Source organism: Hippoglossus hippoglossus, chromosome 13 (genome assembly GCF_009819705.1).
Source record: "Hippoglossus hippoglossus isolate fHipHip1 chromosome 13, fHipHip1.pri, whole genome shotgun sequence".
Classification (NCBI taxonomy): domain Eukaryota; kingdom Metazoa; phylum Chordata; class Actinopteri; order Pleuronectiformes; family Pleuronectidae; genus Hippoglossus; species Hippoglossus hippoglossus.
In genome coordinates, this window is record NC_047163.1 from 14,003,531 (window position 1) to 14,024,918 (window position 21,388).

Genomic DNA, 21,388 nt, shown 5'->3' on the forward strand with positions numbered 1-21,388 from the left:
ATGTCATATTTTTACTGCACTTATACAGGGCCCAATAAGTTTAATGACAATAAATTGCAGGGTGGATATTGTGCTGGAAAATTGTATGAATTCAAACTGCAGTTTAATAACGGCACCTCATTTATGTTGCCTTGCAGGGCTGAAGTCATTCTAGGAAACATTATCAAGAAGAAGTGCTGGAGGTAATGGTGACATTAATGTGTTGCTTCATCACTGTATGTAAGAGAGAGAGAGAGAGAGAGAGAGAGAGAGAGACGGAGAGGGACAGTGTGCGCAATGTGTTGCAAGAGGCAGTGGTGTGTGTGTGTGTGTGTGTGCGCGTGCGCGTGCGCGTGCGCGTGCGCGTGTGTGGTGGGTGGAGTCACTACCTGCAACAAGAAGTGATGTTTATTCATAACGTTAATTTAGAAAATGCACCTTTTTATGTAATCTCAAATGACTGTTTGTAATAATGTTTAACTGTTGTAATATTATGCCTGTCTCCTATATATTGGTGTATTATCACTACCCATCTGTCAGTATGAAGCCGTATGAATGAATGTGGGGACAGTCAGATGCCGCTCTCTACTTGTTCCATCATTATGCAGCTAAGTGTCATGTACTGAACTAGATTACCAGTAGGCGGTTTGATGCTGCTGGGGTAAAGACACACTGAACCTGACATCTCAGTCCCTGAGTGTCATCATGACTTTACACAGAGTGGGTTTATTAGAGGAGGAGAAAGGAACAGACAGTGCTGAGGGCTGCTGGTCCTTTTTTAGTTCAGATTCTGTTGGAAAAATGTACATGAGAGACAAAACATACAACTCTCAGCTCTGAATAAAATACAGGAAGGGAAGTATTGAATATCACACGTTCTCACACATTCGTCACTGTCGGAGACATTGTCAATAAATGATTAGCACATCTGAAACAGACACTTGATGGAAATAAGTTTATCCGTTAATGTGATGACAACAGAACATGTTTGCTTGACTTAACTTTGGTGATGCTGAAGAATGTGTGGAGAGATTGAGATGAATGAGCAGAGCACCAGATGTTAAATGACACAGTGCCACTCACTGCTCTGCATCTTTTCTCTGTCTTTCTGTGTCTTTCTCTGCATCTTCACAGACGATCCAGTTTGGTCATTACAACCAAACTCTACTGGGGAGGAAAGTAAGTGAGAAACTCTCTGAACTCAGTTTGTCAGACTTCTTATTTATTCAGGAAGTCTCACTGAGATCAAGAAGTCTTTTATCAGAGCACTCTCAGATCAAATTACACATGTACAACATCACATCAAGACGATTCAGTCATCGCACACACAAACGGAGAATTAAGAGGAGTGAGGAGTGTCGCTTACTTTGAAGTGGAATCAAACGCATTACTTCGCCACCCCTGCATTTCCAAGTGGTTTTACTGTTACCACCACAGACTGAGCATGAAGATGGGTTGACGAGCTCCACTTCTTCCCACTATACAGAAATATGATCCATATCCAATATATGCGCATTTGGAGCCAGAGTCAGCTCACTAGCAATTAGGTGATGGAGCCGCGGCAGCGAGGTCCAACCAATGCACATGCTTGAACAACCACGAGTCAGTCTCAGCTGTCAATCAGGATGTTTTACCACATTTTTTTTTCATCAAATAACTAGTTAATTCAAACTTATTGGAAAAAATAACAGCAACGATCAGTGTGATAAGAACTACCTAAAGTTGTGTCCATGCCTCATCTGTTAACATAGAAGAGTCAGGGTTTATGACCTTTACTGCAGCCAGTCACCAGGTGGCGATCAAGATGCTTTTGGCTTTTTTTTGGGGAGTCGTGTCGTCCACTTGTATATACAGACACTGTTGTGAATACCAGATTGCTCTCTGTGTTCAATGTTATGATGAAGGCAGAATAAAGGATTTTTTTCTTGTCTGAGTTGAAATGACAAAATGACGATCTTAAGCCCCTTTCAACTTCCAAAGATTTCACAGCTACTCTAGTTCAATGTCCGCCATTACAAGCTGCTGAAAGGGGAAAACTAAAGCACTATCCTTTTTCCGTTTTGTGCAATAGCAGACACACTGAAACTGGAGCTTTCATTTGCCCGGTATATTCTGTTCCTTCTAGGAAACAGAATTGCATAGTGAAAATGAGGCTAATAAAGACCCAGTCTGAATGCAGATGGTGTCGTTATTCGTTGTCCATCACATTGAGCGATCAGCATTTGCTTTATAATGAGGTTAAAGCAAACGTCTATGTCTACTACTTATGTCGTCCAGGCATATTTACAATAAAAGTCTAACATAGTATAAGTTTAGCTTTCAAACACTTATGTTTTTTGTCGCCATTTTCTCTGTTAACATCCTGAGGACCATTGTGTCATATAAAGTATCAACCAGCGCAACAACCAATTCCCCTGCCGAGTTTAGAGAGAGAGGTGATAAAGAAATCTGCTTTAAAGCACACGCACACACGCACACACACACACACACGCACACATGCACACACACGCACACACGTGCACACACACGCACACACACACACACACACACACAAAATTGGCTCCTCAGCCAAGACCATCCAACTGGGTCTGGTGATAAGGGCGAAGTAATTCTCTTTCTCATTTTCTGAGCGCTCATTCATTCCTGTGAGGGAGAGTCACTTCTTCATGTCTCTCCTCTGGAGTGTGAATACGAAATGATGCTGAACAGTTGAAACCGCACTGACCCATTTACATGAAACAGCCTGATATGCATGTCTATTCTGACACACATCAGGAAGCTGAAAGTGATTGAAAATGACTTTTTTGTTCCAACAATTGAATTGATTGTAGAGAAGTTCAGATAAAGTGAGTGAGTCATGTAAATGTGAATGAAAAGACTCAAAAGAAAGAGTGAAAAAGTGAAGTTGTGAAAACAAACACGGATTCCCAGTGTAACTTATCACTGGGTTGTGTGTTCTTTGTCCCATCAGAGCAGAAACGGAGAGAGGATTGTCAAGGAAACACATTATTGAAGGTGACACACACACACAAACACGCACGCACACACACACAAAATGAAGAAAAGGCAACTGTAGACATTTTGTTTTTCACTCTCACAGTTTTTCATTGTGTCAGTTCAATCCCTCTCTACTATGTCAACCTGTGCGTGTCTCTGTGTCTCAGGGCTGAAAGGCTCCCTACAAAGGATGCAGTTGGAGTATGTGGATGTAGTTTTTGCCAACCGCCCAGACAGCAATACTCCCATGGAGGGTGAGTCAGCCAATCAACATTTATCTTTATTCCCAGGAGCCCAATCAAAACAGTTGTCGTTAGTGTCAAGAAAAGGGCAGTGATGTTTCTTTGTGCTACTTTATTTTTTATCCTGAGGCACAATATCTGGCTTTCAGGTGCTAAGTGTTTACTTCAGGAAAAGTTTTTTGTACCAGTTTACATTGTTCATTCAGTTGTTGAGTGAACTTTGACTTGAGTTGAGATGAGAATTCGCAGACATTTTCTGCACTTTAGTTGCATATAAAAGGTGATGTGAATAAACAGCACGAAATAGTGAATGATTTGAATTTCAATGTGCCCGAGTGTGATGCGATTTAGCAAATTAATTGTGAGGAAGAACTGCTGCAACAGCTGACACCAAGATCATAGTTTCTCCTTCAGTATGTAATTTAACAAAGGTCCCTATTAGTTGTAAACAGTCCCAGCTGCGCACATCTGGTCTATTCATTGTCTTCGACCGGAGTTGAGTCTCCTGTTGCTTGATCCTATTCAAGTCGGCTACATCATATTGTTTTAAACACAAACATAACTGAGCAATGTATAAAGACAAATATGGTACATTAAGCAACACATAGAGGAGGAAGTTGCTCTTCATCTACTACTACTGCTTCAAAAGATGACGTCAACAACCCGTTCTCTGATTGGTTAGATGTGTACGTGTCCGGAGCAAAATCTTGGATAAATCTACCTAGGTCAGACAAAATAAAAGCCCCAATATCGCTCAGTGAAATCCCGTCGCTGACATGAAAGCATGCATTGACTGAATACAGGTTTGAAAAATATTTATAACGTGGATTAATCCCACAAGAAAACGCATCTAATTTGAAAAGGCCTTTAGACTCACTGGCTTTGGTTCCTAACATCCAAATGGTTCATGTGTTGCCATTACTGCCAATAATATACAACAAGAACATGTATTAAACATCCATCCTTTAACCCCTCCCCTTATCCTGAGCCAATCCCAGCTGACACTGGGCGAGAGACGGAGGACGACCTGGACAAGTCCCCAGTCCATCACAGGGCCGAATTGCATGAAACAGAATTTTCAAAAAGCCTTTTGGGATTGATTTGTTTTCTGTTGGCGGACTGAGAGAAGGGTTGTTGATAAACAAATTCACTGCCCAGAGGCAACTGTGTACTTGCAATAAATAAATCTACTGGATGTCTTGGCCTGAAACACAATGTGTGAGTTTAGTCAGTACAATGTGTCTTTTAAGCAGAGGATATTCCCGAGCTACAGCTGATGATGTTAGAGCTGTTTATTAAATCCCCTTAGAGCCCAGTGTTGCTGCTGCACACTTCTCGGTACAGTTAAAGGGAACCAGGCACTCATATAATTCATTATCAAGAAGTTTCTTATTGATGTACATATTATTAATGAAGTTCCAGTGCATTTTTAAGGTAATTACCTGTACTTACTCTCAGTACCTTATTACTTTGTGTTTACAACTAATCAATATGTGAATTAGACGCAGGTTTTTTATTGCTTTACTCTGTGTTGTTACTTTCCTTTAATTGGGCTTTATAGTACAGTATATTTAATTAAGCTTAATAAAGTCATCAAGATAAGATTAAGATGTTGTGACAGTTTGGTGCTGAGTTTATTTAATTTTATTTATATTTTTGGTAATATGTAGATCTAACATAGTGTAAGAAGGATCTCTGCTTTAATTACTGTGTAGTTGTATGTCATTTCCATAAAATCAAGTTTAAACAAATTTGTCATGACAAGCCAAACAAATTTATTCAAATATTCCCCACGTGTGCAGGCACAGAGTCCACAGATTTGTTGCCGTTGAAGAATCTAATTTTATATCTAAAGCACATTTTCACAAATCACAATTTGTCTCCTAGGGTTTAAAAGGTGTGACAGACTCTGTGCTTAACCCTTGACAAGAGTGAGGAAAACTACCAAATTAACCCTTTAACAGGGGAGACAACATGGAGACCTCAGAGAGAGTGGCATGTGAGAGATCCCTCTCCCAGGACGGACAGAAGTGTAATAGATAACGTGTGTATCACAGCACATCAACAAAAAAACAATATTTACAACATTCATGACAAAAGACAGTGTTTAACATAAATAAAGAGGTTTTAACAATGTTAAAAATATTTATACAAAGGAAAAGATTTGACAGAGATGAAGGGAGCAGCAATGACAGTTGAAGTGATAGAGATATTGCCAATAATAGTCGTATATTTGAGTAGGCATATTGTATATCTAAGCAATCTGTTTGTATTCATGATCCACCATCATGATAACACGATCCACGATGTGCCCGCGATCCTGGATCTGCAACGATAAAGCACTGACTCTGAATAGCCTTCCCATTAATAATACATCATTTATATAGCACCTTTGAAAACAGTTGTTACAAAGTGCTTTACAAAAAGGACAAATAAAAAGAATAAAACAAAACACAACTAGCAAATGAATACAATGTCATTTAAAATACAAATCAACAAATGATAATACACAAAATCTAAAAACAAACACAGCAAACGTTCGTTACTTTGTTGTCCACAGTAGAAAACGACACACACACGTTCCCCCAAGAGTGTTTACATTTCCAATATAAAAGTGGCATCCCTCGCAGGATATGATATCACACACTCACAAAGACCATGATTTTATATTTTCCCTCTCCCTCACATCTTTATAGGTTCCTGCCACCCTGCAATCTCAGTTTACGTTTTCCTGACTCTTCATTTCCTCTTCATTTCCTTCCTCTGTCAGATCTATTGCTCCGTCCTTCCTCACACTTGTTCGGCTCTCCCTCTTCTTCTCTTTTCTCTCTCTTGTGTTTTATTGGACACAAATCCAGACAAGTAGCATTTAAATTAGCCAAAGAGGCAGGGGGCTGGGTGGCAGGATGGGAGAAGGAGAACAGGAATAACAAGAGATGGGAGGCTCACTTGTCTTAATTCTGTGTTTTCCTCACGGCAGGATGGTATTAATTCAGACCTCTGTTGTTTACTTGTTGGAAAACTAAAACCTGCGTTCTTCTTTCTGGTCTTCTTAATTATATTTCTTGCGCTTATCCACTCCTTCTCATTTTCAGAACTATTTCTTCTACAAGTTTCCCACCACAGTGGATTGCAGTATCATTGGAGCGAGCGTGGGGCGAAGATGAATAACCTTAGCGACAGCCCTAATCTGCACTTTTGTTGGCCCTGGCTGCCGACAGCGCACACACTCTTTGCTAATTGCATCATTAAAAATGCAGCAGCTTGAATATGATCGGGGGGGCTTCAGGGTGTGAGCTTGTTAAATCGTCCCCACAGTCGTTTTGGGACGGGTGATGAGCAGTCACCAGGTGAAAGAGACTCCAGGAGGCATGTGGCCTCTGCTGAGATGTTGTTGTTTTCATTTCCTCACGAGACTGGAGTCTCTCAAGGGCGGTAATCATGTGAACTCAGTGTTCTACTGGTTACTTGTTATTTTTGACTCTTTTTAGCTCAACAAACCTGTTCATAAACACCTGCTGTCCCTTTTTCTGTCTATTTAATTGTTTCTCCGACCGTCTGGTTTTTGGGTTTGATCTCTTTGTCTCTCTCTCTTTTTGCCGTTGTCTTTTCATGTGGCTCAGTCACTGTGGATTCAGAATATTTTGCCTGTGTCTGGACAAGTTATGTTCTTGCTGTAACTTTTTTCTTTCTTTTCACTTTATGACATGTGTCCATATGTATTTTCTCATATATATATTTTGATCCCTTGTAGTTGATGTTAGTTAACGTCTCCTTTTTTTGATTCTGTCCCTTGTGGTATTTAGCTTTTTTTCTCTCAATCAGTTCAATTCTAATTTTTGGACAACATAAGTAAGTTCATTCAAATTTAAAATGGATACTGAACCTGTGAAATGTGGAATCTAACAGTACATTGGATTTACATGAATCCTAAATGCTGTAAAATAAGAGGGAAACATGCAGTAAAACCCACCAGGGCAGTGTTTAGCAAGTGGGTCTCAGACGGGGCTGTAAAAATTGTTCAGTTTAGCAAATTCATCAAAATAAATAAAATCAAAATAATTATATAATAAGATCTGTCTAATAAAGTTTTTTATTCAGGTATAATTTATGTGTGAATAGACGATAGGGCTGCACGATTATGGCCACAATGCACGTCATGGTTATTTTGATCAATATGGAGATTGTGATTATTTATGATGATTATTCATTTGATTTAAGGGCAAAATATTTTTACTGCAAACTCACATTTAAATGACAGAGCACTACACTTTAAGGTTGTGCTTTATTTCTGCTAATGTTCCAACCTGGGTGTGGACCTCGGAGGCTTTGCTGAATATCTCGGGGACCTCGAGCCTCCTCAGTTTGGGAAGCTCTTCTTCAGGGTTCACATACAACAGCTTTGCAGCTCGGCCTCTCTGGAGTCTCAGCAGCAGACTCTGATTTAAACTGATCTGTTCAATGAATTTTGAACGAGTGTAAAATCGATCCAGCCGGGACGGATGTGTCTTGTTTTATTTTGAGAGCAGAGCTGAACATAGAACTGGTGAGAGGTACATATACATTATGTTGATACAGGTTCTAGCACAGTATCCTAGAAATAAACAATCTGTCATTCAGTTGTTGAGTGTTAATCTGACTGATGTGACGTGGCTGTGTGTTTGTGTATCTCCAGAGATTGTTCGGGCCATGACGTATGTGATCAACCAAGGCATGGCAATGTACTGGGGGACGTCTCGGTGGACGGCCATGGAGATCATGGTAAGCAGCACATCAGATATCCATGTAATAAGAACAGAATGAAAATATTCAAGTGGATCAAGTAAGTCACTCAGACGACTTAATAATTCATCATTTTCCCTACGAGTAAAAAAGGCGGCTGTAGAACAGTTTAGGAGAAGAATGAGTTGAATGAACATTTATGACTGATTTGCCTTAGAGCTGTTTTAAACCGCTCCGAGGGAGTTAGAGGAGAGGATGAAATTATGCTTTCACCTTTGTCCATAGGTTGGTTTGTTGGTTTGTTTACCCAAAATCTACTTAGAGTTCCACAAAACTGTCCACGATACCTCATTTTCACAAACATAAGCAGGTATACTCAGGTTATTTAATCACTGGTAAATCCGCTAAAAAGGTGATTGACTCCTTTCTCATTTCCAGTGGAGGAACTGCTCTTTTCCCCCCGGTGCGCGTTGTTCGACGTCAGGAACACGTCCCAGACTGAGGCGCCCTCTCACCTCGCTGTCTTGAAATTCGCGTGTTCACCCAGGTGTCATGTTTACATCACTGCCAATAAAAGCCGATAAAAACTTGTCTACTGCAGAGTCAATTGACCTGAGAGTGAATGACGACTGAATCTATTCACATTTCAGACAAAAGCCAGATGTTAGTTGGTTTTTTGACCAGCGTAAAAGTAGCTCAACATTGAGAGAGGGTGTTTGACATTTTCACTAATTACCCAGGGAATAATTCCTGAATCGTGATGAAAAGGGGTTAGACGTATCTATTAGAGTGGGATGATTGAATTTAAGGGGACTGCTGGACCTTGGCAGAGGTATGCACTCCACTGATGCCATAGTTCTTTATTGTAATACAGTTTCTGGGGAAACTTTCATCCTGTTAAAACGGATTAGATTTCAGATCACTGACTAGAATGAGAGAGGACAGCTGCAGCAGGAAAACCTTCTATTTGTCCGAAAAACACTTTTGATCCAGAATAAAACTGTCAAGAAACCATTGATGTACTGATAAGGAAAAGCAGGTCTGGTTTCACATTAACCACTTCAATCTCAGACACGTTGCTCCTGCACAGTCGAGGCTGTGACAAAAAGAAACGAGTTGAAAGTTTGAGGAAGATGCAGAGTGGTTTCCTCTTCCTGTCGGAAACAATCTACCTCACGTTCCAGCTCCTGCTACATTAATGAATATAAATACAGGGTGTGTGAAGCCACAGCAGAGAGTTCTGAAAGGAACACACGCCTAAAGTGACAATCAAGGTCCTAACAGCCATTATCTCTCTCTGGTCTCTTTATCTCCGCAGCCTCTACTCAGAGCATGATGTCTTGATACGCGCTCTGTGATCACAGGCAAATAAGCAGCAGATATCGTTGTAGAACACAAGCACAGATGAAAGCTGTGTAATTTAGATGGCATCAATAATGAAGGGGGGTAAACACAGCTTTTCAGCGTACGTGACGAGGCAGCAGTGCAGAACTCACACACGTACATTTGCGCGCACACACACACACACACACACACACACACACACACACGATGTACATGAACACACAGGCTGGAGAGGAAAGTCACGAGTCGCAGTACAGAGGGGCAACTAGTAATTTGTAAGTGGAACAATTATGCAAGCATAGATGGATCCCCCCTGTCCTGACATGTGTTCCACAGCAGGGAACATTCAGATGTGCATTCTTCAAGGACAAATTCAGATAAGAACGTGTGTGAGGAAACTTAAATGCGACGCCTGGAGCGTTGTGACAGAGAATATTGATTTGATGATCTTCTATGAGCTGAGTTTTTGAATTTGTGCCACGCTCCAACAAACACCCGTCTACTCCCATCTCTTCCCTGACTTTATCTCATCTCTATCTCTCTCTCCTAACCATTTCTCTCACCTCCATCTTTTATTCTTTCTTTTCTTTTGCTCCTTTTCTGTCTTTTTTGCCTCTTTAAGTTTTAAAAGTTTATGTCAGCATGAGCTTTAACATCACCACCTCTTTCTCTTCTCCTCCCTCTTTTAACCTGTAGGAGGCGTATTCAGTAGCTAGACAGTTTAATCTGATCCCTCCGGTCTGCGAGCAGGCAGAGTATCATCTGTTCCAGAGAGAGAAAGTGGAAGTGCAACTGCCCGAACTTTACCACAAGATAGGCAAGTAGCAGCTCCTGGTCGTCAAATGTCACTTTTCTGTCCGTTCTCACATTCACAATTTGTTATGAATGAGTAAAGAAGCAAAGAATTAAACAGATAATAACCTCTGTCATCCTCTCACAGGAGTTGGGGCGATGACGTGGTCACCGCTGGCATGCGGCATCATCACTGGAAAATATGAAAATGGCATTCCTGAGTCCTCCAGGGCCTCCATGAAGGTAGGGAAGCTCCCTTACCTGCAGTGCTGCCAAAATAAAGCGTGAAACAGAGTGAAGGTGGAGATTTTTCACAGATTTTACTTAAATCTTAGTTAAATCCATTTCAGTTAGTTCAGAAATCATGAGATAAAGAAGATCTGGTGCTGAAATTGGAGCTTTAGGAGTCAGCCAGAAGTGTATTCATTCCTATGGCAACCTCCGCGATCGCAGATGTGACGCAAAAGACAGACTTTTCAAGGTCACACTGTCCATCCCGAATCCTTTCCACCCAGTACACCTGTACCCCTGATGGATATAGAAGAAGGAGCACTCAGCTCTTTGTCATCGTTTTCTCTTTCATTCCCTCGGGCTCCAGTCGTATCAGTGGCTGAAGGAGAAGATCGTGAGTGAGGATGGGAAGAAGCAGCAGGCCAAACTGAAGGAGCTGAACCACATCGCAGAAAAGCTGGGCTGCACGCTGCCTCAGCTGGCTGTGGGTAAGTCTTCTCTGCCTGTCTGCTCTTTTCTTCTGACTAATGCTGTGGACCAGGCTGCAAGGGCCCTTTTTATGGTATATTACAACATATATATTTATATAACCTATTTTTAATTGAATTATTTTAATGTTTTTATTATTATATTGCTTTTAACCAGATGTTTGTTTGTTTTATTGGTATATTCTAACCATCGTCTCTTGCAGTAAACATTAACCTTTTTATGTCTATGCAACACTTTGTAAACCTTTTTGTGCAATAAAATAAAAGATTTATTATTGTTACTATTATCATGTTATTGTTGTTGTTTTTGTAATTGTTGTTGTTATTTGTATTATTATATAAGACCTACAGGACAAATGTGCTTATTATTTGGTTTGAATCAGTCTCATCTTTCCAATGACACATGAACACACATCTTTTAAATCCTACTCCATTACTATGCACTGATAAAATGACTGAACAGCCTGGAAGGAAGAAATATGTTCATTCAAACTTCAAAAACCAGTGCTGCACTAGAAAATAATCGCTTTGAGTTTGTCCTTTAAGGGTTTGATAAATGATGTGCAGCCACAAAGAGAGAATAGAGGGCCAGATTAGGCAGCAGTGCGCCATCAAGTGGACACTGTGTGAACATCAACCTCTGTGTCTCTTCCAGCGTGGTGTCTAAGAAATGAAGGAGTGAGCTCAGTCCTACTGGGAACATCCAACCCTGAACAGCTCACAGAGAACCTCGGGGCCATACAGGTGGGAACATGCAGAGACACGTATCACACACTGCTGTTTTTAGTTTCCTCACTGCGTCCTCCACTATCCCCCATTCCTTCCAGGCATAGTCACCTCTGCTCTGTCTCTTTCCACCCAGGTCCTTCCTAAGATGACCTCTCATGTGGTGTCTGACATCGACCACATCCTGGGCAACCGGCCGTACAGCAAGAAGGACTACCGCTCCTAGACCAGGCAAGAGGTCAGCTGAACCTGCCTACTCCACCACACCACTACCATGGACCCACCGTTCAATGTTCAAAAAGTCCCTGGTTCTCTCCTTGGGCCCCTCTCAGCTCCAGGAACAGACAGCTTTGCTCAGCCCAGCGTTGCATCTCTGTTTGAGATTCGTCCGATTCGTCAGATCCGCTCCACCAGGTTCATCTCAGGTCCAGTCCAGCTTCGCCGGCCGAGACGCGCTCAACAAACTCAGCTTTCTGCAGCCTCAAACACAGCTTCATCCATTTGTGTAAATTAAAACCAACATGCTGCCCTGTTCTGCACAGGCCCGTTCAAATATTACTATGCACAGCTTAGTTTCGCCCACGCTCAAGTTCCGATCCCATTTAGAGCCCCTCCATCCAGAGGGCTCCTTTTTCAATTGAATTGAATTAACTGAGGTGATATTTCAACTGAAATCAGATGGCAAGGCAGCTCCAGCTCCTTGTTGTATTAGACAAACCCAACTCCACAGAAAAGAACTGCAGGTGTATTTCAGATTCAAGTGCCTTGTGTCAAGGACATCTCGATTGTAGTCGGTGAGTGAGTCGGCTCTGTGGCTTCCTCTCACTCCCAGTCTCCCTGCTCGGCCGAGGACCATCAGGTCTCCAGCCTCAGAGTCTCTCTAACGTCCAGACTTCCACCCACCAGTCAATTTCATTTGAGCACAAAGTTCATACTGAGCACATCATCTACTTCTGAGTATATTACTGTAACATAGCGAACATTAATGCAAGCGCCTTAGACGTATAAATTAGAGGAACCTCAGGAAAGAAGAGGCTTCAGTCGTGCCAGTGCTTTTATTAAATTGCTATGCAGCAAATACAATTACCACCGTGGGATAAAATGTTTTGGATGTTTTCCTATGAAATGTGAAGTTTGGCAATGGTGAAGAGTTTTATGAATGAGGCCTCAACAAACTAGCTCCCTGTTGGCTTGAATTATCTGCTTTCAACTTACCTACCAAATGTAATCAGTGTAGTACAGAGTAGTATCGAGTAGATATTATTGGCTGCATATCCTGAGCGTATTAACCAACAGGTGCATGTTCCCCCTTCTGTAATCTGCCTCTCTATACTTTCCCCTTTTCTACAAAGCACATTATTAACCAACGGAAAAGGAATTTGATCAAGCTCGTCTACTCTCCATGGGGCGAAGCAGAGGATTGTGGGATATTGAGTGTCAGTAGGAATGTGGACAGCGTTAAGGGGAGAGAGCGAAGCATGTCGCCCCCATGTGGTCTTTTTGAGGAACTGTTCCTCTGCTTTATTAGATCTTAAGAAGAGAGAAATAATGCTTTATTTTACTTCTCTCTGGGTTCGTTATGGACTCGTCCTCTTTCTTTCCTCTGAACCGAACCTGCATCGCTGATCACCTCAATGAACTTTGCACATATGGACTTCAGCGTATGATAGATCTAAATAATAAAGGACGACCACACACCCCCCCCCCTCCTGGTGATCGTTATAATAACTGCTTGTCAATGGCACAATGTGAAATATAGGCAAGGTGTTTGGGATGTGGCAAAGATTACAGTATTTATTCTAGAGTAGTTAACAAATCTGAAATTTATTTTGATTTATATAAAATGTTTAAGGCAGAACTTGTAACATAAGCGAAACCATGAGGAAGCCTCTGTTGCATATGAGGCCTTCACTGTAATTATGGCTGATATATAAATAAGATGTAAATAGAGTTATTTTGTTGCTCCTCTGCAGTGTCGCTGCAGTGTTTGAATCTTCACACCATCCTTATCCTCCAGCCGGATATTTTATATAGCTGTCTGTAAAGAATGAGGCTTTGTTTCTATAGTGAAGTCAGATTATAGAATCTGCAACAATAACAGCGTTATGTGAAAGAATGGGCTTCTGTTATGACAAAATAAGGAATGAGCTTCAGCTATTGTGTAGTGACTTAACCTTGACTCTTTCTCATCTGGAGAACAAGCCATCGCAGCGATCAGCAGAGACGTTGGCCGGCCTCCAGCTGCGTCGCTGTTCTGTCCTTGGTGAACAATTGTTGATTTGTAGCACAAACACCCTGCAGACTTTAATCAGGGGAAACTTCAGTAGACTCCAGCGTTTGTGTTTTCTGCCAAAAACGCTGTTACACACATTGGAACAAACATCAATAAGCAGCAATCGGCTCGTGGTTTATTTAAAGCAAAGTGTGGCCTTGACCGATGAACAGGCTTCCTCCCGACTATTTGCTTTGGCTCGGCGGTGAATACAAACGAGGGTGGTCTGACCAGCACTCAGTCAGCATTCATAGAATACAAAACAAGCCATGTACAAAAACAAACAAAAGTATTTTTTTTGCCTTAAATTACTTACATCAATTCCACTTCATTTCATCTTATCAAAATACGGACAATATTTGATCTAAACAGTCTGTGAATTTTTCTTTTTAAGTCAAAGTCAGTTCACGTGATTGATAAAATGTGTGATACCACATGTGGTAGTGGAACCGTTTTGTTCTTTTGTGCAAGTGACCATGTTGGATCGTAGCCTGTCGGTGTGTGTGGAGACGTGTTCACCGGACAGAGTGCCTTGACGTGAGTTCAGTACAGTAAAAACATTCAGGGACGTCTTTATTACGAGTTGTTACGTGGTGACTGGATGTTGTCCTACAAAAGAAACATGAGTGGAGCAATGTTCCTACAGATTATTGTGTTAGTGCCCAGTCTATAGTATGAATATATTAGTTGGACAAACCCTCAGTACACTGTGTGTCTGTAGACCCTTTGGTGAAATTGTTTACATTTTCCGATTCGGCAAGTAAATACTTCTTAGAAATGTCATCCTCATCTATGGAGTCCTTGATTACAGCTTCTGACAGTGTACGACACTGCCTTTGTTCTGTCTTGGCCTTTATTTAGGCTGCTACCCCAAAATGATCTGACTGGAACAACATCTTCTCCCTCAACCATTGACTTCAGGAAACAGCTTTTCTTCAGGAAAGTCTCAAACTATAACAAACTCCAGAGAGAAACTAGCAATACACATACCAACAAAGACAGGGTGTTATTTGGTCAATTAGGCACTCAGTGGAGCACATACCTACGCCAAGGCCCAACAGTCCCCTTTAATTAGGTTACACCAAATTGTACACACTCATAGATATCTTTTTGTAACACGTCCCTGCGTCACCGTGGGTTCCTCGTCATGAACACAAGGGGGAATCAGGTAGGTTTCTTATTGGTCTCTTTATTTCCAACGTTAATCACAGATACAAACATACACAACCAGACACGTCTCTTCGTTGCTGGTTCCTACGCCATCTCCTGCGCCCCAGCGCGCTACTGCTGATAAAGGGGAGAGAGTCATTAGTTGAACTGGAACACCTGTGTACCATCAGACTCTCTCCCTGGCACCGATCCCAGAACCCCACCTCCACTTCCTCCCTCCTGCAGCCGACGCTGACCACGCCCCACTACCACACTTTTATAATACTTACAGGGATAATATGGACAAACTGGACATTGTTCTGTCAGCGGCTGTGATCTTTGACCTTTTAACCATCTTCTCTATTTGTTATCAGCATCAGTTCCACAACCGGGGAAACAGACCAAAGGCCAAAATGGATGAATGAATCCAGATAACATAAAAATTAGATCTCCTGCAATGTGTCACGTGAGCTTTGTCTTAAGTTTCCCTAAAATCAATTCAGATTAGTGTGAAGTTTCTATGTTTCAGTTCCACAGACCAATCTTGTTACAACACGTCGGCTGAGTTTTAGGATGGAAAAGTGACATGCAAACCCTCAGTGTACTATTTCAGTGGTTTCTCTGTAAATATCATATATGAAAGTGTGATTATAAATAAATGCATTGCCAATGGAAATAACTGTGTCCCTGAGTTTAAACCTGATGGAGTTTAACGTCATAATTCTGTTAATCAAGTTTTTTTAAATTACTGAAAATGTGTAAAACCACAGTGGGAATTTATGTCGCACAACTTTTAAGAACCAATAATAATGAAAACAGATTAACCCGGAGAGTGGAGCAGTCAGTGAAACCCACACAGTCCTGAGAAGAGGTTTGGATTTATGTGTGTAGAGGCTTTATTATTGTTAATAATAATAAACAGGCTCTGTAACAGACTGAATGACACACATACACAAGTAAACCTGGTTGCTTTATTTGTTACAAAAAACAGAAGACAGACCTGGAGAAACACCCTCCAGATATTTGATCATGAATTTCATGAAGTTGAAATGTGATATTCCAGCCCCCCCACCTTTTAAACCCCATTCTCAAGATTGGTGAAAAAAATATTCTGTAAACCCACTTCCTCCTCTCCGACCCAATCCCCCCCACTATCCCTTCAGCTTCCTCTCTTCTTCTTCCTTTACTTGGAGCCGGTCGAGAGCAGAGCGATGAGTCCAGAGGAGGCACTGATGGACAGAATGTAGTTACTGGGGAAAAAGTGAGTTAAGGGAAAAACAGGAATCAAGACGTATTTTATCACATTCAAACTTTGAGAATATGTAGGCTGGGAAGGTGAAGGCTGAAGTCCAATCAAAATTAAAAAATATAAATCTTATTCTTTAATTCAATGTTATTATTTTGCTAAAACGTGTCACACAACTTTCAAGTAGTTGTGTGACACGTTTTAATTCTGGTCACCATGTGGATCTCAAACGTTAACTGAGGGACTTGATGACTGAAAGGATACACGGTGGGGTTGAAGTTCCTTAGCAAGAAGAAGGAGGCGACGATGACGAGCACCAGGAACAGAGTGTTGTTGTAGAAGATGGAGAAGGTGGTGGCCTCGTAGTCGGCGACCTCGTTCTTCTTCCACAGGATCCTGAGGAGAAGAGAAAAAAAAAAACATGTCACTCGTTTTCATTACATTTACTGTGATCGTCCAGATGTTTTGGAACATGGGCAGAGAAAAACCCTTTGTCTCAACACTGTTGAGACCATATAGTGCTTTCATGGGTTAAATGAGCTTTAACCAACGCACAGCTGTGTGACTGCTGTCTGAAGAGAGACAGCAGCCCCACATTTAAGCTTTAAGCTCATGTACTGTGCGTCTGTAACACTCAATACACCTGATCCAGTTAGTTTGTCACAACTAACTTTCAGGTATGTCTACAAAGCTGAGAGGCGTCACCTCTCATCTTTCTCCTTGCGGGACATCTTGCGGTTGTCGGCCTCAGACAACTTCCTGGTCACCTCCTTGGAAACAGCATCCTCGCGTTTCTGGGCGACTCTGCAGGACCAACAGAAAACAGCAAGAGCCAGTCAGAGAACTTTACTCATACTTTCTAAAACACATTGACGGATACGATTAGAGATGCAAAGTTATGTCTCAGTAATTACAAGGTACTTTGGTCACAGACACCAGTATTTCGTAATGGTCTGTCACACGAAACAGAATGAATAAATACTGTCCCTTGGCAACTTAACATCATCCTAAATACTTTTCAGAAAGATACGATAAATGCAGGAATACAAATTAAGATCTGCGTCCGTGGCAAAACAGCATAAATGCAATCATCCAAACGTTATTCTGGACAGAAGCAAGCGGCTGTAAAACACACAGAGGCTCTGACTCAACTCACTTGTGCTTGAGGACAAACTTGACGTTCTTGTAGGCAAAGGCCACCAGGTAGGTGCTGACCAGAGTCATGACGCCGTATAACACTGCAGACTGGACCAGATCCATGTGCCAGATCCTCCAGAAGAGCCCTGGAGAGATGCAGTCAATCACAGTTTTATGAGAAGATACTTTACCATGAAGTCCAGTCAGTGACTGTGTGAGTGTGTGTGCAACATGTCAGATTCAACTTTCTCCAAGAGATCAAAAGATAATAAACTAATATCTGCTTTTGTTTCGCTTTTCAAAATAGAATTAATAACAGAGATTCCGGTTTTTAACTTATCCTCAACTAGCCTTTAGCAGCTGTTAGCATACAGAGCCTTTCAGTGCACAGTTAAGTTCCATTATGCTCTGTTATGATTGGTAAATACTACACGATGTCATAATACACTGTAGTGAGTGGAATTATATCAGAAGCGGGTCAGTTTCCCCCTGTTTCCCTTGATCCAATGAATCAGTGCTAGCTAAGCTAGGTGGCTAACTGGGTACTCACAGATGGGGATGGCAGAGACGATGAGCGCGTTGCCGTAGAACAGCGCTGTGGACTTGGCGGAGAGGTTCCTGCTGAAGTCCTGGAGGAGCAGGTCCTCCTCCGACTGCTGCTTGTTGCTGCCTTTGGGCGCCATGTCTGCGAACTGACTGACCGGACTGACTGCTGCTCAGCTCGGGAAACAAGGAGACTGACACGTCGGTGTACGAGGAGAAGAGGGACGCGTCAGCATAAACCCGGAAATACGACGCAGGCCTTTCTTCTTCGTTCAGACGATGTAATAGACGTTTAGCGCCACTGCTGCCCTCTGCAGGAATATGGAGACACTGCACCTGCTAACGCTAAACTGATGCCTGCACTTTATTTTTTTATTTTTTTTTACAATTGTGTGTTTCCTTTGCTCAGTTTGTGAGTCTGTGATTTTGTTACGTCATAATGTTCATCCCTGATTTCTGCAATTTACATATCAAAATGTATCAAGCATGTGTAAAGGAACATACAAGAACCATGTATGTTTAGTTAATATTTTTGAAACTATTCATGTGTGGATTTCTGATTTCCGCAGGCACCGGCCCAGAGGCCAAAAGGGTCAGTGGACAAAAAGTCAAAGACAGATGACGACAAGGACACAAAATATGAACAAATAGACACCAAATGACCACAAAGACGACGCACAAAGAGTTGGAAAAACAATGAAACTAAGTACAAAACAAGTACAGAGACACGCAAAACTATCACAAAACCACCAAAAAGTACGACTCGATAGATAAGAGATGCATAATAGTAGGGGGAAAAAATCTGTCTCTGTCCCAGCATATCTTACAGAAAAAGAAAATCAAGATATGAAATAAATCAAGTGAGAATACAAAAGCTTTCTAACAGTTCTTAACATATAATATACAAGTTAATGTTGAACCACAACAAAATCCTATGAACTGGAAAAGTAAAAAGAAAATAAAGTTTACTGCAGACCTTTAAGAAGCGTATTACAATTTGCAGATGTCACTTTCAAATAGAGTTACGAAACACCAAATAAGTGGTTTCTCTTTTCTGCAGAATCCAATCTTCTTCATGAATCATGCTCACGGCCTCACCACATCCTGCCCTGAAGTCACATCACTGTATTTACATCAACATGTTGTCCTCCAGTCTGAACTACTCTGACTAAATAAATACTCCACTGGTTGTACACATGTCAGAGTGTCATCCACTGCCTCTTCCCTTCATCTTCACCTTCCTTTTTAGGAGACGATGTTTCATGAAACAAAAGTCTGAGGACCAGATACGGTCATGTGCAGAAATCTGATCATCTAATGAATGAGCACTTAAAGCTCTACTAGACCTACTGCGTCTAGTTGCAGGGTTCAACTACTCGGAGGGTTCACACTTTGACCACTAGAGGTCAACATCTACATGTCGGTGCATGTGTTCAGCCAGTGCACACTTCCTCTGGGACTGGCAGTGGATCTGCAGATCTGACCTCACCAGGATTACACACTATCAAGGAGGGTGAGGTCATGGCCTCATACAACTCGTAATCCGCATGGTGCAAGAGAAAGGAAAACATTAATTCGGTGTTTTAGTGATTTTTTTAAAAGAGTAATTTCAGTTTGTAGAGATGTAGGTGGATCAGTCAGTGGGGAAGGATTTGAGTTAGATCCTGTGAAAATGAGCTTCCAGCTCTGCTGCGTAGGTTTTGAGTGACGTCTTGGAGATGATACAAATAGACCAAGAAATAAAACCTCATGAACAGGTAAGTAAATATGATTTCTTTCTACCCTACAGGCCCGTGCCTCATCCTGCTGTAGTTTTGAGCACATGTTTTAAGATCCTGCATAAAATTCACAAGCACTTTTCATCCGACAAACATGCCACAGTGCATGAGAGTGTGGCCTCGCAGCTACAGATGCGCAGCCTGGTGGTCGAGGCTGGACCCCGGCTAAACTCCCCTCTCCTCCTCATCTCCTCAGTCAGGCCCGACTCAGGCCGGCCACTGGAGACCTGAAAACCCAGACAGATACTTGACCTGCTGCTGCTGCTGCCACAGTACTTAACTCCCCGCTGAGCTCTTCTCTTTCTCAGGCCACAGCCACACTAATACATTTAAGTTTCTCTCTCTCTCTCTCTCTCTCTGTGTGTTTGCAGGAGCGAGCAGCATGTGCGTGTTACTGAGTGACGGTATGGCTTTGAGTGCGCATGAGGGGGTGTGTGTGTGTGTGTTCGAAAGCAATGCAGAGCGGCAGGTTTGCGTGATGTCCCTGTTTTTAAATGGGGATAGAGCTTAGGGATTAACTGTGCACTTCAGGGGTGCAGGAAGGAGGCGAGGAGGAGGAGGAGGAGGAGGGAGGAGGTGATGCCAAAAGGCCTGCCAGTGCCAACACAATGCCACACAAGGCTGGTGATATATCTCACTCTCACTCTCTCTCTCCGGCCCTCATGTGTAATCCGTATGTTTTTGCCAGATTGCTTTGGTGACACCACAGACATAACCACAGGGGCAGAGACACACACTGACCAGCCTCAGGCAACAGGGCACACGCACAAACGCACACACACACTGGCACACACACACACACACACACACACACACACACACACACACACACACACACACACACACACACACACACGCACTGGACTGCTGATAGTGAGTTTGCCTGGCAGTGCTGGTATGTTTTAACTCTGTCTGACTTTACCCTGAGGAATATTTGTGACAGATCGCCTGTCATCGTGACAAATTCTTTGTGAGGTGTTGTTACTTACTTGCCCAAGTGTGTGTGTGTGTGTGTGTTTGTGTGTACTCTTTTTTTGTTTCCTCTTTAGGACCTCTTCTAGTTTAAACACTGATCTTGTCAGGACCAGGCTTTGGTCATTTCATGTCATTTCTGAGCTCCTGGTGAAGTGGTAAGATTTGTGATTAGGTTAAGGTCAGGGTTAGGTATGAATTGGTCATGGTTAAGGTCAGGGAAAAGGTTTTAGTTTGGCCGTCCACAATGAATGGAAGTCAATGAAAAGTCCTAATAAGGATAGCTGAGCAAACCTGTGTGTGTGTGTGTGTACTTGTAAGCATAGACCCTACAGAGTGAGGACATTAAGGCTGGTCCTCACTTTGAGGAATAAGACTTGTTTTTAGGGTTAGAACTAGGTCGAGGCTAAGGTTAGGGAATGCATTATGCCAATGAGTGTCCTCACTAAGATAGATGTACTAACGTGTGTGTGGTCACTTGTCTTGCTCATGGGGAGGAAAATAATGGAAGATGAACAAGAATCTGATGAGGAACGTGTGACCTTCATTAAAATCAGTATGTGTTCACATTCATTGGCTTTTAAATAGGTCACAGCTCCAAGTAATTTTCCACAGTGTTGGATAATATGGAAGTCCCCCGCCTCTGAAAAAGTAATTTACAAATGGTAGTATGACTGAGTAGCCATGTGGTCACACAACATCCTCTGTCCTCTGATGATTCAAAGAGGAAGAACATGTATTAAAGTTTTATCACTGACATGTGGTATATG

At 42.0% G+C, this 21,388-nt stretch overlaps 2 protein-coding genes across 3 annotated transcripts in view; one reads left to right on the top strand and one right to left on the bottom strand.

Annotated features, from left to right (window-relative positions):
- Positions 1-14,894, top strand: part of kcnab1a (potassium voltage-gated channel, shaker-related subfamily, beta member 1 a) — a 106,542-nt gene extending 91,648 nt beyond the window's left edge. For both annotated transcript variants that reach the window (XM_034603540.1, XM_034603541.1), the window contains exons 5-14: positions 138-182; positions 1,114-1,158; positions 2,951-2,994; positions 3,144-3,230; positions 7,894-7,979; positions 9,981-10,101; positions 10,225-10,319; positions 10,675-10,795; positions 11,451-11,539; positions 11,658-14,894. In XM_034603540.1, coding sequence (XP_034459431.1) covers positions 138-182; positions 1,114-1,158; positions 2,951-2,994; positions 3,144-3,230; positions 7,894-7,979; positions 9,981-10,101; positions 10,225-10,319; positions 10,675-10,795; positions 11,451-11,539; positions 11,658-11,747 — 823 coding nt within the window. In that variant the 3' untranslated portion in view covers positions 11,748-14,894. The remainder of the gene's footprint in view (positions 1-137; positions 183-1,113; positions 1,159-2,950; positions 2,995-3,143; positions 3,231-7,893; positions 7,980-9,980; positions 10,102-10,224; positions 10,320-10,674; positions 10,796-11,450; positions 11,540-11,657) is intronic.
- Positions 14,895-15,893: 999 nt separating this feature from the next.
- Positions 15,894-18,091, bottom strand: ssr3 (signal sequence receptor, gamma). Its single transcript, XM_034603542.1, has 5 exons — positions 17,876-18,091; positions 17,345-17,471; positions 16,894-16,992; positions 16,453-16,584; positions 15,894-16,192 (listed from the first exon to the last, which is right to left on the bottom strand). The coding sequence occupies exons 1-5, from the start codon at positions 18,006-18,008 to the stop codon at positions 16,126-16,128; spliced, it is 558 nt and encodes a 185-aa protein (XP_034459433.1). The 5' UTR covers positions 18,009-18,091; the 3' UTR covers positions 15,894-16,125.
- Between the last annotated feature and the right edge of the window lie 3,297 nt (positions 18,092-21,388).